Here is a 14,769-nt window from a genome sequence, read left to right as displayed (position 1 = left end):
CTGAACTCAATGGCAAAACTCCCTTGGTCTTCATGTGGGGCCAAGATACCATTCTTTTATTCTGACTGTGTTTACCAATTAGCGAAATAATGTTAATAAAGTTAAGTATTATACTACTTTTATAAGGCTTCACATGTTAGTGTTGGCAAAATATTTAGAGATACTTGGCTAGAAGGTGCTTCATACAGTGTAAATGTCAGTTAAGCTCCATCACAGTTAAGTATGCCATCTGTAACACCTGAATGATATGAAAACAAAGTATGTTTTACTTATTTCATCCCCTTAGGTAACCAGAAAGATCATCAGGCGGTATGTTTCTCCAGATGGCACAGAAAAAGAAGAAGTCATAATGCAGGGAGCACCACAAGAACCTGTTACAGTAAAAGAAGGAGACGGGTATTCCAAAGTTGTGAAGCGGATTGTGCTGAAGAGCGACAGTGAGCAGTCTGAGGTTAGACTTTCCCAGATTCCTTGTAATGGCACAGAGCCACTGAATGAATAGCTTACTTACTCTTTTGCTGTGAATCTTCCTCATAACTTATGCCAGTCATGCCATCCAAGTGTAACAGAAAATGTTTGAATAGATTGTGAGTAGGTCAGTACCAAGAACTGAATATAGATTTCTCATCTTTGTGTTTTAGATTAAAATTTAATTTTTTAAATTTCAGATAGGGCCTCAGAATAAAACAAGCAGCTTCTCATGATCAGGAGCATCTTTTCAGTCTTCACTTGTTTTGCTTTGTTTTTGTTAGTTTTTTAAAATTTTAACATAAAGTAAATGTAAATGTTCTAGTGGTGGAAAATAGCAAATTCAGTCTCCAAGAGAAGATATGCCTATGGCCATGCACAAACTAAGCCTAACAACGATTTTAGCAGTGTAGAATCTCAGTTGACAACAACTCATTTCAGCTATGCCATTCAGACTTGACCCTGCCAGATGAGAAGTCCAGGTTAGTAGAACATGACTTTGGAAAGGTAAAAAACTGCTTCCTTTTATGATGTATTGCATAGCTTTGGCATCAATCTGTACCCTCAAGTAATATGTCCTTACAGAGGAGACCATGACAATTCTTGCTGTTGCTAGCTCTACCTTATGCTAGAGAACAGCTGATTTTAGAAATTACTAGAATTATTTTTCCCCACCTATATCCTTCTAAACATTAATACTTGGTATACATTATTGCATGAGAAATTGGGATGGAAAGAAAGCAAAGTCTTTGTGCATAGTTGAACATAAAACTCCATAAATAGTTTATAATATGAAACATTTCTTTAATTTTATTTAAATATGAATAAAATGTTTTAACTTGCCTCTCTGTGGCTTCATTAGCACAACATTAGCATAACATGGGAGTCCATATCTTTTAAAAATTTTCCTCTGAAGACACAATTCAAATCCAGGTAGCTGATACAATCCAGCAAGGATTTAGGCAGAGAAGCAGTACTTCCAGCTTTCCTAATCCTTTTGTTTTCAATAACGCTAAGCATGGGGAAGTCTATACAACAGCCTGCAGTGTAGAAATACTCAGCTTCTAAATTTGAATTTCACTGTCTTCCCATAGCAACATGAGCAATTTTACCCTGTCAAGGCTCAGGCTAAGGACACTGGCGCTGAACTGCATGCTGACTTAGACTACCTGAATTCACAAAGATACCTCGCGTACAATGCAGAATCTATTAAATAGATATAACCCATACTTCACTTTAGAACAGTTAAGTTACACACACAGAGCATCTTTCCACAGAAAGTGAGATATTATTTATTGCTGTTCAAAATATTTTCAAAAGAAATAATTTGAGCAAGTAGTTACATAAGAACAGGCAAAAGAGATACCTGTATGTTATATAATGCACACCTAATATTCCCATCATCTCACCCACCAGGTGACCTTCTCTGAGCCCACTGTTTTGTCTAGTGCCTCAGAATTTCAGTCTGAACCAGTGGAAGGCCGTAAGGTCAGCAAAGTTGTAAAGACCACCCTGGTACAAGGAGAAAGAATGGAGAAACACCTGGGAGATGCTAGCTTAGCCACTGATCTTCCATCAGCCAAAGAGGATTTTGAAGAGGTAAAATGCCTTCCAAATGAAAGCTTTGAACTAATGTGACAATATTCCAAAATAGAGGAGAACAGTTTGGTCCATATAAACCCATGCAGTCCCACTGAAGTCCATGCGGTTGCATTGGTGGCACATAGGACTGGTGGGGACCTTGCTGGAGAGTGACTCCAGTCCCTTCCTGTTGTAAGCAACTGGCCCCTTCTACACATTACAGGTATCACACAATTAACTGGTTAATTATGCAGTTACCTTGGGACCAGCTACTCATGCAGAGTACCAGTCACACCATAAAAAAAGCTCCAACCAGCTATACAATTAGATCTTGAAAATGTGTACTAACTTTAGAGCTGGTTGTTTTCAAGCTTTAATTGGCATGTGTAGCAGGGTCTCCTCTGACACAGGGGTGCACCATGCCCAGCTGAAGCTGGGAGTGCTGCAACTGTGGGGACTCTGAGCCCCAGCAGCTGCTGACTCTGGGTCCCAGCAGCACCCTGCAGCTGCCTGTACTCAGAGCTGTGGATAGTGGGTCCCTGCAATGTGCTTCCCAGTCCCAGGACCCAGCTGGATCCCAGCAGTCGTGAGGTACAGCTGCAATCTCTCAGCCTTGGGGGCTTCATGCACTCCTGAAGTGGAGAGCTTGTGGCAGCTGTATCTCCTAGCCTTAGGGGAGACACTGGATGCCCCCAAAGCTGGAAGCCTCTCAACTGAGGGGGCTGCCAGCCACAGGAGCATGCTTCTTGCGGGTGCAGAGGGAGCCCAGGATCAGGTTCCTCCTTCACCAGCAATAAGGCACAATGGGATCTAGTGTATAATCCCACAGTCATGCCTCCTGCCATGCATGTGTGGCATGGCAGGAGGCATGAAAGTGTGGATCACACATTAGATCCCATCATGCTTTTACCTGCACATGTAAAGGGGCCCAATATATCATAAAATATCTTTGCATGGTTTAATTCTAATGAATTTGCTTCCAAGTACTTGACCAAATCTTGTATAAAATAGAGGCTTTTCTGTATCCAAAAATTGGTAGGATTTAGCTAACATTTAGACACTTAACGTTTAGTTATTTAAAATGGTATGTTTATGTGGTAGAGTTGGGTTGCATAGATGTAACAGCATCAGTTTCTAATCAAGTAGGTATAACTGGGGGAGGGGAACAACGAAAGGTTGGAAATGGCTACAGATAAAGATTAAGTAATTTTAATATAAATAAGAAATTCCGTTCCAATTTATCATCTGCTTTGTCTTTCTAAAACATGTTCTGATCAGTTCAAATTCCCTGTATCTATACAAAAGTGAAACAAATATACTGTCCTGCTTTGAGCAGGGGGTTGGACTAGATAGCCTCCTGAGGTCCCTTCCAGCCCTCATTTTCTATGATTCTATGAATTTTTTTTGCAATTATTTATGCAAGCACTGCAGTTTTTCTAAGATATTTATTAATTAAGCCTTTCTGTAATCTAAGAATTAATATTTGTAATATTTGTTTAGAAAATGTTAACATCTGTCTTTTATTCCACTTGGATTAAGAATGACAGCATTACAATGTGTTAGGGCCAATTTTACAATCCTTTTGCCCCCATACATTCCTAATGTTTTGTGATCTGTCTCCGTATAATCAATTAGCCTGTCTGATTTGTATAAGCAGAAAAAAGATTTTCCAGGGGTCCTTCCTTTTATTTACATATTATAGTCACGGATTTTTGGTTCCCGCCTCACAGTAATACTAGATTCTGTTTGTAAGGCTCCCCTGAGGTCCAGTGTTGAGTTTCATGGCAAATTGAAAATACAGAGGGGTTGAAATAAATCTGAAAGTACTTTTGAGCAGATAAATCTGAAAATGCACCAACAGAGTTTGCTGCTTTCAGACGCTTCATTCTGTGAAAGAGTAAAAGGAAAGAACCAACACTGATGTAGATTTCTCTCCTTTATCCTTGATAGGGAGGAATACTACTTGTTTCCATATGGACTGCAAACTCCTCACCCTACCCATTGCCATTGTCTGCTCAGTAACTATTGGGAAGCAACAGTAGAGTTTTGGTTAGGTTGGTTGGGTTTTTTTGTTTATTTGTTACAGCCCAGAGAGAAGGTGTCAGGCAAAAATCATTATGGGATCACAGAAACTGTCCTGTAAAAAATAGCAAGGAATTTCCCTTCCTCCATTTATTTTGTCACAAGTCCAGAACAGCCACTGGAGAAATTGTAACATAAAAACCCAGTGTGTACCAGTACAGAAATATGGATTGTTATTAGGAGGCTGGAAACATGGGAAACAAAGATCAAATATCAATTTCCTTGGGGTTTATGTAGTACAAAGTTCAGGCCAAATTATATGCATCCTTGCTGCTACTGAAATGCATGCAAAGTACTAGACCCCTAAAGAATGGGATTCATATAAGCCAGAAAGCAATGCTTAAGTGCCACTTGGCAACTCTGCCTCGGGCCAAAACTTTTACCACCCTACTCTATACCATTAATTTCCTCTTTGTGCACACTGCCTCCCTGTCCCACCCCCCTCCAAAGTATAGCTGCTGTGTGACATGCAGTCAGCACCACTGTAACCAGGCACTGTCACCAGCTGCCTTACATTTTCCAACATTTGGCAATCAAGGACAGAACACATTCTTGCAGCAGTGCTCCTTAGCATCACTGCAGTCAATTTAGACACGCCCTACGGCAGTGTTTCTGCCCCTGAGATGGCATGCAATGTTCCTAGGGGGAGCATGTGTGAATCTCAGCCACTGATTGCCCCCAATTCCCATAGCTGAGGGATATCAGTGGTGGAGTCTGAAGTATTAGGGAGGGGAAAACAGCTGACCCTGTTGTGATGGGGTGCAAACTCACAAAGCCTGAGAATCAGAGCTCTTTCATTAAGGCAAAGGAAAAGAGGAGAATTGTATCTTACAATACAATACAATACAATACAAGCACAGGCACACGTTTTGCTTTGCCCATTATGATACAGATTCAGAACCATAGAATCATAGGACTGAAAGAGACCTCAGGGATCATCTAGGCCAAGCCTTTGCACAAATGCAAGATGCACTACTGAACTATCCCAGATAAATGCCTATCCAGGGTCTCCTTGAAAATCTCCAGTCAAGGAAATCCTGTAACTTCCTCGGCAGTTCTTTTCATCATCCCACTGTTCTCTCAGTGAGGAAGGTTCATTTCCCCACTCCCTCTCCACTCCTAAAGCTAAAATCTTTTTGCTTGCTATTTAAAATCATTGTGTTGTATCCTGCCATCTGCAGCATAAGAAAACAAGTCCTTTTCCTTGATGGCAGTAAGAAATATTTGGAAGGGGTTATCATGTCCCCCTTAATCTCCTTTGTACCATATTAAATATATCTAGTTCACTCAACATTTTCTTCTCTCCACTATCCTCTGTCTAGTCTGAAGCAAGATTTGAACTCAGAGACTGTAAACACTGACATATAGGACATTCATATATGTCATTCTTGATGGTGTTGTTCCTTTTAGTATAAATCAGAATCATAGATAATTAGGGTAGGAAGGGACCTCAGGAGGGCATCTAGTCCTACCCCTTGCTCAAAGCAGGACCATCCCCAACTAGATTACCCCAGCCAGGGCTTTGTCAAGCTGGGCCTTAAAAACCTCCAAGGATGGAGATTCCACCAGCTCTCTAGGTAACCTGCCTAAATACGACTTCTGAGGAGAGGCTGAGGGGATTTGATAGCAGCTTTTAACTACCTGAAGGGGGTGCCCAAGAGAATGGAGCTAGACTGTTCTCAGTAGTGACAAATGACAGAACAAGGAGCAATGGTCTCAAGTTGCGGAAAGGAAGGTTTAGGCTGCGTATTAGAAAGAATTTTCTCACTAGGAGGGAGGTGAAACACTGGAACAGAAGTCATGTGCCCCAGCCCCCTACCCATTGTTGTTGCTCTCTGCTGAACTCTCTCCAATTTGTCCACATCCTTTCTACAGTTTGGGGCCCAAAACTGGACACAGTACTCCAGATGTGACCTCACCAGTACAAAATAGAGGGGAATAATTATTTCCCTCAATCTGCTGGCAATGCTTCTACTAATGCATCCCAGTATGCTGTTAGCTTTCTTGGCAACAAGAGCACACTGCTGACTCATATCCAGTTAATTGTCCACTGTAACCCCCAGATCCTTTTCTGTAGAGCTGCTGCTTAGCCAGTTGGTCCCAAACCTGCAGTGGTAAATATTCATTAGAGGAAGGATGGACCTGGATTTTCCCCAGAAATGATTTAAATCACTGGGCTAGAATCACTCTCTGTCCCATTGAATATTTAATTATTTGTGCAAAAGAGACTAGCTTTGAATAGAATGAGAGAGACTGTCTCAGAACGCTCTGTAACTCACTAATATACATTATATGTGGGTGGGAGATCTGTGTCCACATCAGGCAAAAGAAGGAATTGATCCCAGGCTTCCCCACTCCAAGGCAATGATATTCTAATCACCAGATTTTTAGATATAAGGAAACTACTAGTTCCTTCTGATGGTGATGCAGTGTGTCAGGTATAGGGGTGCCTATCAGACTCGATTTTGTGGATAGAAAGAGATGCTGAACAGCTCAGTGCTGTGACTATATATGTAGTTATGAGCCTGTCTAGTGGCAGAAATGTATAGCTATAAAGTTAGGCAAGAGCTGAGCAAGGATTTTTTGTGAATAATCCAGGTGCCAAAATGCTGGCACCTAAATCACCCTTATAAATGTAGTCCCAAGAAGCTGACCCAACTCCCAGTGCATTAAATGATAGACTTTACATAGCTTAAGAGGGAAGCAGTGTCAGTCCAAAGAATTAGCTTAGAAAACAACAAAGTTTAATTCAGGTAATGACATTACAGAAGGTAGGAGAAAAATAACCCAAACAAATTCATGTATAGCTAGTAGGAAAACCTTATTAATTAGCAGCAAAAATCCAAAAAAAAGAAAAAAAAAGGTGGTACTGCAGTGAGATGCTTTCAGTTCTTGTATTTTTTTCCTTTCAGCACAGTCAAGGGTTTGAACAGCTAGTCTTACCTATGTGCTAATACTGGGAGGAGGTGGGCATTCTAGAAGAAAGGAAGATGCGGGGCAGAAAGAGTAGAAAATTGCCCTGAAAGATGTAGATGCCTCAAGTCTTTCTGTTGCAGGAAAGAGGGTTGCTGTAGTAGCTGTTGTAGATGGATATCAATGCAGCTAGGTAGTCAAAGGAAATAGTACTGAACCATATTGCTTTCCATACTGGAACTGAAAGTATTCTTCAGTGGGGATTTATATTTTAGAGAAGATTTTTCAAGGGCATAAGGGGCAGTGAGGTGCTGAACTGTGATTCGTGCCTGTTTCCTCCTTGACTTCTTAATTTTTTTTTTCAGCTTTACTATCACTAACTTGAAAATATTTAAATATGCAGTACAGTTATTGTAGGATTTTGTTTTGTGTTTCACTGTAGGCGTTGAGTTATGCAGGTAACCAGACAAAAATCCAGCTCCCTACTTTAGTAGAGAAAGAGATCTTGAAAGAGGATGGATCAGTTATTAAAAGGTTTGAGTTGGCATGGCAGTGAAGTTTTGGTTGAAAAGGATTAACAAACTAACACCAAAAATGTATGCAAGTGAAATGATTTCTGAAATCTAAATTATGGCCCTTTGGCAGGACCTAAAGCTTTATGTGCAAAAATACGAAGTTATGTAAGCTAACAGAGTGAAAATTAAGGAAAATTCAAACACTAGAAAGCTCTCCACTTAGATATATTGAAAGACTCATTCACTGGTGTTGGGACAAGACATAATACTAGATTGGTTTTACAGCAGAGGCATGAGGGAGATGCAATGGATTGTTAGAGCTAACAAAATAATCAAGGTTAGTATACAATTGTCTTGCATGTGTTTTTTCACCATTTGAGTACTAGTATATGCATGTACAATACAACACGCATGTAAGTGAGAATTGAAGTTCATCATGAACATTAGTGTTGCTACTATATCATGCAGTAAAGGCAGGGGAGGACCTTTCAGCAGCAGCAAAGTACTAGAGTTTATCCTGCTTAGATTTATTTGAAATTGAAACCAGCACTTAAGTCAAGTGTGTATTTCTTTTTCTTTCTTTTAACATATGCAAGAGGCAAGGATTTGGGGGGGTGATATCTGTTATTGTATCAACTCACTGGTTGCATTAAAGTGAAACTAATAAAGTTAGACATGCTTTTGAATGCAGTGCATTCTTCATTGAGTCTGAGGAGGGAAGCAAGGCCAGTGATAGTTGACTGTTAAGAGCAGAGACTAGGGCTGATAGGTTGTGGGAGGTGGGGGAGAGAAATTCCCTGTTGACAAACAGTAACAGAAGTCAAGCTTGATTACTGGAAGATAAAGACATACCAAAGAGAAGAAGGGTCTTTATTATTGTGAAAGTTGTTATTATTGTTACTATTATTGTTATTATTATATCCTCCCTTTTTATAGGTCTTGATCTACTAATAATCAAGCTTCTTTTCTTCTGCTGATTGTTTGTCTACTTCTCTGGGACTCCTCCCCTTTCCCCTCCTCCTCTAAACTGACAGCTCTGGGCACTGTGTGCATGTGGTCCAGGGGTCAGGGGGAGCTCTTTAATGAGAGCAGCTCCAAGAGCTGCTCTAATTAAAGTGTTGCAGCATCTCGCGTATCAAGGTTCTTAAGCGCTTTATTTCAAGCACCCCTGCTGTCATTTTGAAGTGCAGGGACACTGATACATGAGACATGGGAGGCTGCTGGAGTGTGGTATTTACCATGCTCCAGCAGACTCAATTAACTACAGCCTCCACACTTGTGTATAGGCACCCCCTGCTTTTAACCATTAACTATTTTTAACCATTTGACCATTAACTATTGCTGTCCTTGTTTTTCCCCTCAGACCCAATGAAGAATGCCTTGCATTCAAAAGCTTGTCTAATTTTATTCCAACCAGTGAGTTAGTCCAAGAAAAGATACTACCTCAAAACACTTTTGCCTCTTGCATAACTCTTGGACCATTATGGATAGAACGTCACTCAGAAGTGTTAGAATGATATTGTAGCCAGGATCCACCAGGAATGTGCTTTCTACCAACCAAAACTTGGAGCTGGCTCTGAATTTCTGACTGGAAGCTCTGTCCAGGAATATAATGAAAAGCACAACAGGAAAGGCTGCATATACAGTCTCCTTGTGACTATTTTAAACCAGTGTTGAAGAGTGGAGTATAATACTTATGTCTGAGTGGAAAGCAAAGTAAAAACCAGGCCTAGGGGATGCCTTTTTCCTTAGGGACCTTATACATTCCTGTCTATTTAGAACAGAAGACTAATTTCACCATCTAAGGTCAGGATCTTTTTGCCCTTATAGTGCCTCTGAATTTAACCCCATGAATGCACATAATTTGTTTGGAAAGAATATATGATAGAGATACAACTGGGGATGAACATCACCTGGAAAAAAAAAAAAGCACAGGATGAAATCATGTAGATTAACAACAATGAAAAAGGTTCAGACTCATCTGAAGTTACACAGAAGTCCTGTGCAAACATGCCTCTGCCTCATCATGTGTAAGAGGAAGAACAGCAAGGCTGTTGTGTTTAGAGCAGTGGTCACCAACTGGTCAATCTCAGGCTAGGGGGGGCTGAGCATGTGCGTGCATGTGTATATGCGCCTCCCCCCACCCAGCAGGTCAGTCCGTGAGGGAGGGAAGGGGCGGGGGTCAGATAGAGGCCACCGCAGTGAGGGACAGAGTTCAGCAGAGGCAGGAGCAGGAGTAAGGTGAGTGGGGTCTCAGCCGGGCACGTGGTGGGAAGGTTGAGCCCAGGCGACTCATCCAGGGACATGGGGGGCTTCTGCCATTGTGCGTACCCCAGTAGAGGCCCCGTGGGGCACATGTCCCCCCCCCCCCCCCCATCTGTGCGCAGCAGAGGTGGCTGCCATTGTGGGCTGGGCTTTATGCCCCAAGCCCCACTGCAGCTGGCCCAGGAGCAGCTTAATGCCACATGCATCCCACTGCTGGGTTGAGCCTTGTCCCCTGCATGCCCGGTGGCGGGTGCACATGGCATCAGGCCACACCCAGGCCAGCTGCAGCAGGGCTTGGGGCACAAAGGTTAGCCTGCAATCACACTTGTCCCTGGGCATCTGCTTGTCCCACCACCTGGATCGGCCAGGACCTGACTCCCCCCATCCCCTGCTCCTGCCTGTGCCCTGTGCCCTCCCTCACTGCTGGGGTCTTGATCTGTCTCCCTCACCCCCCACAACCCTTTCCTTTCCCCTTGCCCCTTCCCCCACAGTCTTACCTGCTGGGGATACGTGCCCCCAAATAATTTTTTGTCCCTCTGCCTTGATCTGCCCCCCCCCCCCCTTCCCACCCCACAGACTGACCTGCGGGGGGCAGGGGGGGAGCAGGCATGATGGTAGATCTTGGGTTGCTTTTTAATTACAAAAGTGATCTCCTACCCAAAAAGTTTGGAGACCACTGGTTTAGAGAAATGCAGAAGAAATAAGGATGTCATTTGTTTTGTCCTCTAGCTAGTCACTGCAAAGCTGAAACACTGGTAAATAGTGAAAATAGTTTGTTGCATATCAGTTAAAAGCATTTCTATAGGATGGTGATATTAATAAATGCAGATGGATGCTGACAGGAGAACCACGGAGTGTTAACTAGGATATTCCCATACCCAACTGAAATCTCAGATATATATCTGCATGCTTTTGACCGTACACGTGTTTTCTCTTCTTTGCAAGCACTATTAACAAATACAAAGTGTTCAAGCACTAAGCTATGGATGCAGCGCACGCAAACAAAAAAAACAAAAAAAAAGTACTGTTTGATCAATATTTCAAGTCACTGGGCATCAATTTAAAGGGATATATTTTTTATTAGGTCAAAATAAGTAAGTTTCAAATACTACATGTTGCTTCAATTGCCAGTCTTTATAACATTTGAAATTGTTCAAGATTATGAGTGAGGTTTTGAAATGCTTTCAGGAGATCAAAACACTTTCAAGAGAGTTGGAAAGGGGAAGAAATGGGGAGAAATTTAGAATGACTTTTAAACAAGACGTGTAACATTAAATTAATGCAATTGAATGACTAATGAAATGATAATGGTAAATACAGAATCAAATAGCACAGTGGCGAGAAGGGGGGTGTTCTGTAACTAACCAAACTGATGGCACTAGGGGTGCCTGTACTCGATCACGGAGGCTGCTCTGACGTGCTGTAATTACAGCGCGTCGGAGCAGGCTCAGTTAATCAAGTCTGCTGGAGTGTGGCAATTACCACGCTCCAGCAACCTCCTGCATCCCATGCATCAGTGTCCCCATGGTTAAAAATGGCAGTGGGGGAACTTGAAATAAAGCTCAGTTGGTGAGCTTTAGTTCAAGCATCTCCATCACCATTTTTAAGCTCTGGGATGCTGATACATGAGATGCGGTGGTGCTTTAATTAGAGTAGCTCTCGGAGTTGCTCTAATTAAAGCACCATCCCCCACCCCTGGAGCAAGTATAAAAGTGCTCTGTGTTTTGAAGGAGAACCTAACAAATGCAATGGCCTTCATTAGATAGCATGCCCATAGAATAGAGTATGTATTTCACTGTCATATAAAGTTGCTTGGCATGATTATTGTGACAAAAATCCAAGAGCTCCTATTGGTTTGTATTGTGAAAAGCTAGTTAAAACAGGAAATCTGGTTTGGGTATGTCATCCATTTAAGCTTTGATTCAGAATGTGTTTGGACTGTGTGAGTTCAGCGTTTGGGTTAGATTGTTGATAGCTACAGATCTTCTCATGTAATCTACAGTCCCAGAGCCTTATCAGTCCATTAGTCCCCCCAAAAAAGGTATTGGGCTATTTAATGCAATTCAGGGAAGAGAAATTTTAAAATTCTAAAATTGTAGGAGAGTACAGCTCAGGTAAGCGGAGTGGCAGAGGCAAGGAGGAGAGGGGGAAATCCACATTTATTCTCTACTGACAATTTCTCTTTAGGACAACAATGAATAAAGCCAGCACACAGAAGAGGACTGTGGTGAAGGACCAGTATGGAAAACACGTTCATGTGGAACAGCTGGAGGATGTACCAGAAGCACTACCACAGGATGACCTCCAGCATGACCTGCAGCAACTTCTTCGACATTTTTGCAAAGAGAACTGGAAGCAAGAGGCTAAACAAGAAGCCACCACATCTCCACAATAGAACACACATCCATCCATCTAGTGTGCAGCATTCACAATCTTCTATAGATGTAGACTCTGTAACTTACATAATCACTGGAAGACACTGACATTTCTCCTTGGGCATATGCAGTGAATTCAGTTTGTTTATTTCTTTTTCTTTTCCTTTTTTTTAAACCCGAAAGCTAATTTGTGACCAAAGATAGCATCCTTCGTTCAGGATGATTTATCCACTAAGCCTCCGTCTTTGTGCTGTATTAAGAACTTGTCAACTTTGCCACTTTTTGCTCTTCCTTTGCTTCTGCACTAGCTCCATGAAAACGCATTTGTCAAGCCAGCTTCATCCACAGGCCTCTTCAAGTGACTATGTACATGCATCATAAGAAGGGATATTAATGTGTAAACTGTACGTAGCTAAAGTGCTTGGACTTATAAGACTGCAAAAAAAAGAAGAAAGAAAACTCACTGCCTACGACTAGAAATAGCTTTGTGGATTACAAGGTCTATCAAAACTGATGAACAGCGATTATTAAAAATATTGCTAACACAATCTACTGAATACACAGACCCACTGGAGAGGAAGCACTGCAGATCTACTGCATCCAGAGGACTTCCAGTTTAGTGATCTATCATAATTAAAGGCTCTAAGAGTCAGATTGTTACCCTTAAAATGCAGCTGTTCCCATGAAATTACAGCTGACTGTTGCCATCAATACTTTTAAGACTCTTGGACAGCCACTTAAGGATTTCCAGAAGAAAAAAAAAATTAGGTAAACAACTTGCTAGCAGCTATATCTATGGCACATTTGCATATGGTATTAAAATCTTTTAGATCTGGACATGTGGCAGGGTGTTTTAAACAGCTATAACTACAGTAGTTTCCTGTTTTCATCACTGCTTTAGCAAACCACATTGTCTTATTGGTGGTACTTCCTGCTGGCCACTGCACTGTAGATAACTATGGGAGAAAGACTTTCCACTATACAAAGAGATTAAGTAATTCACCATGATTTATCAAGATTGTCTCTTATCTGATACATGCATGTGGCATTTGAAAACTCAAAACCAAACCCTCTTCTAATCATGTCAATGACGTGTTAGCCCTCTTAGCACTGAGCGAGCAGTTTTTACCTTCAAATTAAGTTGTTTGTTTGGTTATTTTAATTTTGCTCACTAGAGCAGAATCCTTGCAATTTTTGTTAATATTTTCTTTGTTTATATATTTCTAAACAAACCCTCTGAAAATCATAATAGCATTTCTGCACTTTTATTTTCAAAGAAGGGAATATAAAAGATTGAAATATTTTGTGCCCTATACCTTATTCTACTAGTGGTTGGAGCTCTGTAGTATTTTAACATATAATATATATATACATATAAAGATACAATTTAGTTATTTGATAAAGGAAAAGTATATTCAAAAAGGAGACGAATGATTTGAGGCCTCCATGGGGTGAGTGAAATTTTTCCAAACGTATCAGGCATTTTACTCTTCTGTGGGGAAAAAAAAAGTGACTCACTCAGTGCTCAGAAAGTCAAAACAAAAAACCCACCACAAAACAAGGGCACTTCCTCATTAAAGTAATGAAGCCAAAAAAGCAAAATATCATGGGAGGTTCGATTTCCTGCAGGCAAAACAAGGCACTGTGCTAACTGTTTTTGGCATTCAAACAGGAAACGAGCATTTTTTGGCAGCCAAAATGAAAGAGACCCATGATGAAATATTTCAAGATACACCATGGCTTTCTTAGTGTCAAGGACATCACCAGATGACCTTCAAGAACGGGGGCGCTAAAGAAATGCATTTCTGTTGTGTTACTTGCGGTGCAGATGATGTTCTGTGTAACAACATAATGGTTATTCACCTTTTTTATTTTGAATTTTTGCTGTGTTATCAAAGAACTTGAATACTGTGAGAAGAAGTGAATTTTACGTTGATGAATCAGCATCTTGTTCCCATGGTGATAACACTGAATATATCTATGAGGGCATGTATTAGTTAAAGATTTAAAAAAAATACAAACACTAACAATACATAGCTGCAATGTGTACAATGGCTGATTTAATTAAATAAAATGTACAAGTGTTAAATGTAGCAATAATGGCATGTTCTCTTTTACTAGCAATGTGTTAGGGAAGAATGTCTGTCCTAACTTCAATGTCCCAATGGTCCCACATCCTCAACACTGAATTACTTTTACATAAAGTGTCAAGATTCCAATATAAGCACATACCCCTCAAGGTTACCTTTAGGATGTAGGGCTCAACATTAAGGACTAACATGTATTTCCAGTTATCACATCATAGTATAAGGATCTGATAGGTAGCATAATAGTAATGGTAATGATGGCTTTTTAGTAATGAACATTGGATTGTATTGATGTGTTTGGGCACCAAGGGCAACATTTACCCTTCAATTATTTGTGCCTACTACAGACAAAACATGGGCCAGATTATGTTTCTTAGTACCCATCACTTTACACCTGGAAGTATGGAAACTGTTAATCCAGGTTACTTAACCTGAAACATATAGGACAAAACTCTTCCCTGATTTATATCCTTTCTAACCACT

At 40.9% G+C, this 14,769-nt stretch overlaps 1 protein-coding gene across 1 annotated transcript in view; it reads left to right on the top strand.

Moving 5' to 3' along the window:
* LOC102384966 (ankyrin-2) overlaps positions 1–14,288 on the top strand; it is a gene marked incomplete at its 5' end in the record, with an annotated part of 125,796 nt that extends 111,508 nt beyond the window's left edge. Inside the window, 4 exons of the mRNA XM_025213363.1 lie at positions 287–451; positions 1,885–2,067; positions 7,487–7,578; positions 12,012–14,288. Of these exons, the coding sequence (XP_025069148.1) occupies positions 287–451; positions 1,885–2,067; positions 7,487–7,578; positions 12,012–12,219 (648 nt within the window). The remainder of the gene's footprint in view (positions 1–286; positions 452–1,884; positions 2,068–7,486; positions 7,579–12,011) is intronic.
* Between the last annotated feature and the right edge of the window lie 481 nt (positions 14,289–14,769).

Source organism: Alligator sinensis, unplaced genomic scaffold, assembly GCF_000455745.1.
Source record: "Alligator sinensis unplaced genomic scaffold, ASM45574v1 scaffold563_1, whole genome shotgun sequence".
NCBI lineage: Eukaryota > Metazoa > Chordata > Crocodylia > Alligatoridae > Alligator > Alligator sinensis.
Note: the sequence above shows the minus strand (reverse complement) of the source record. Positions and strands in the feature narration are given on the sequence as shown.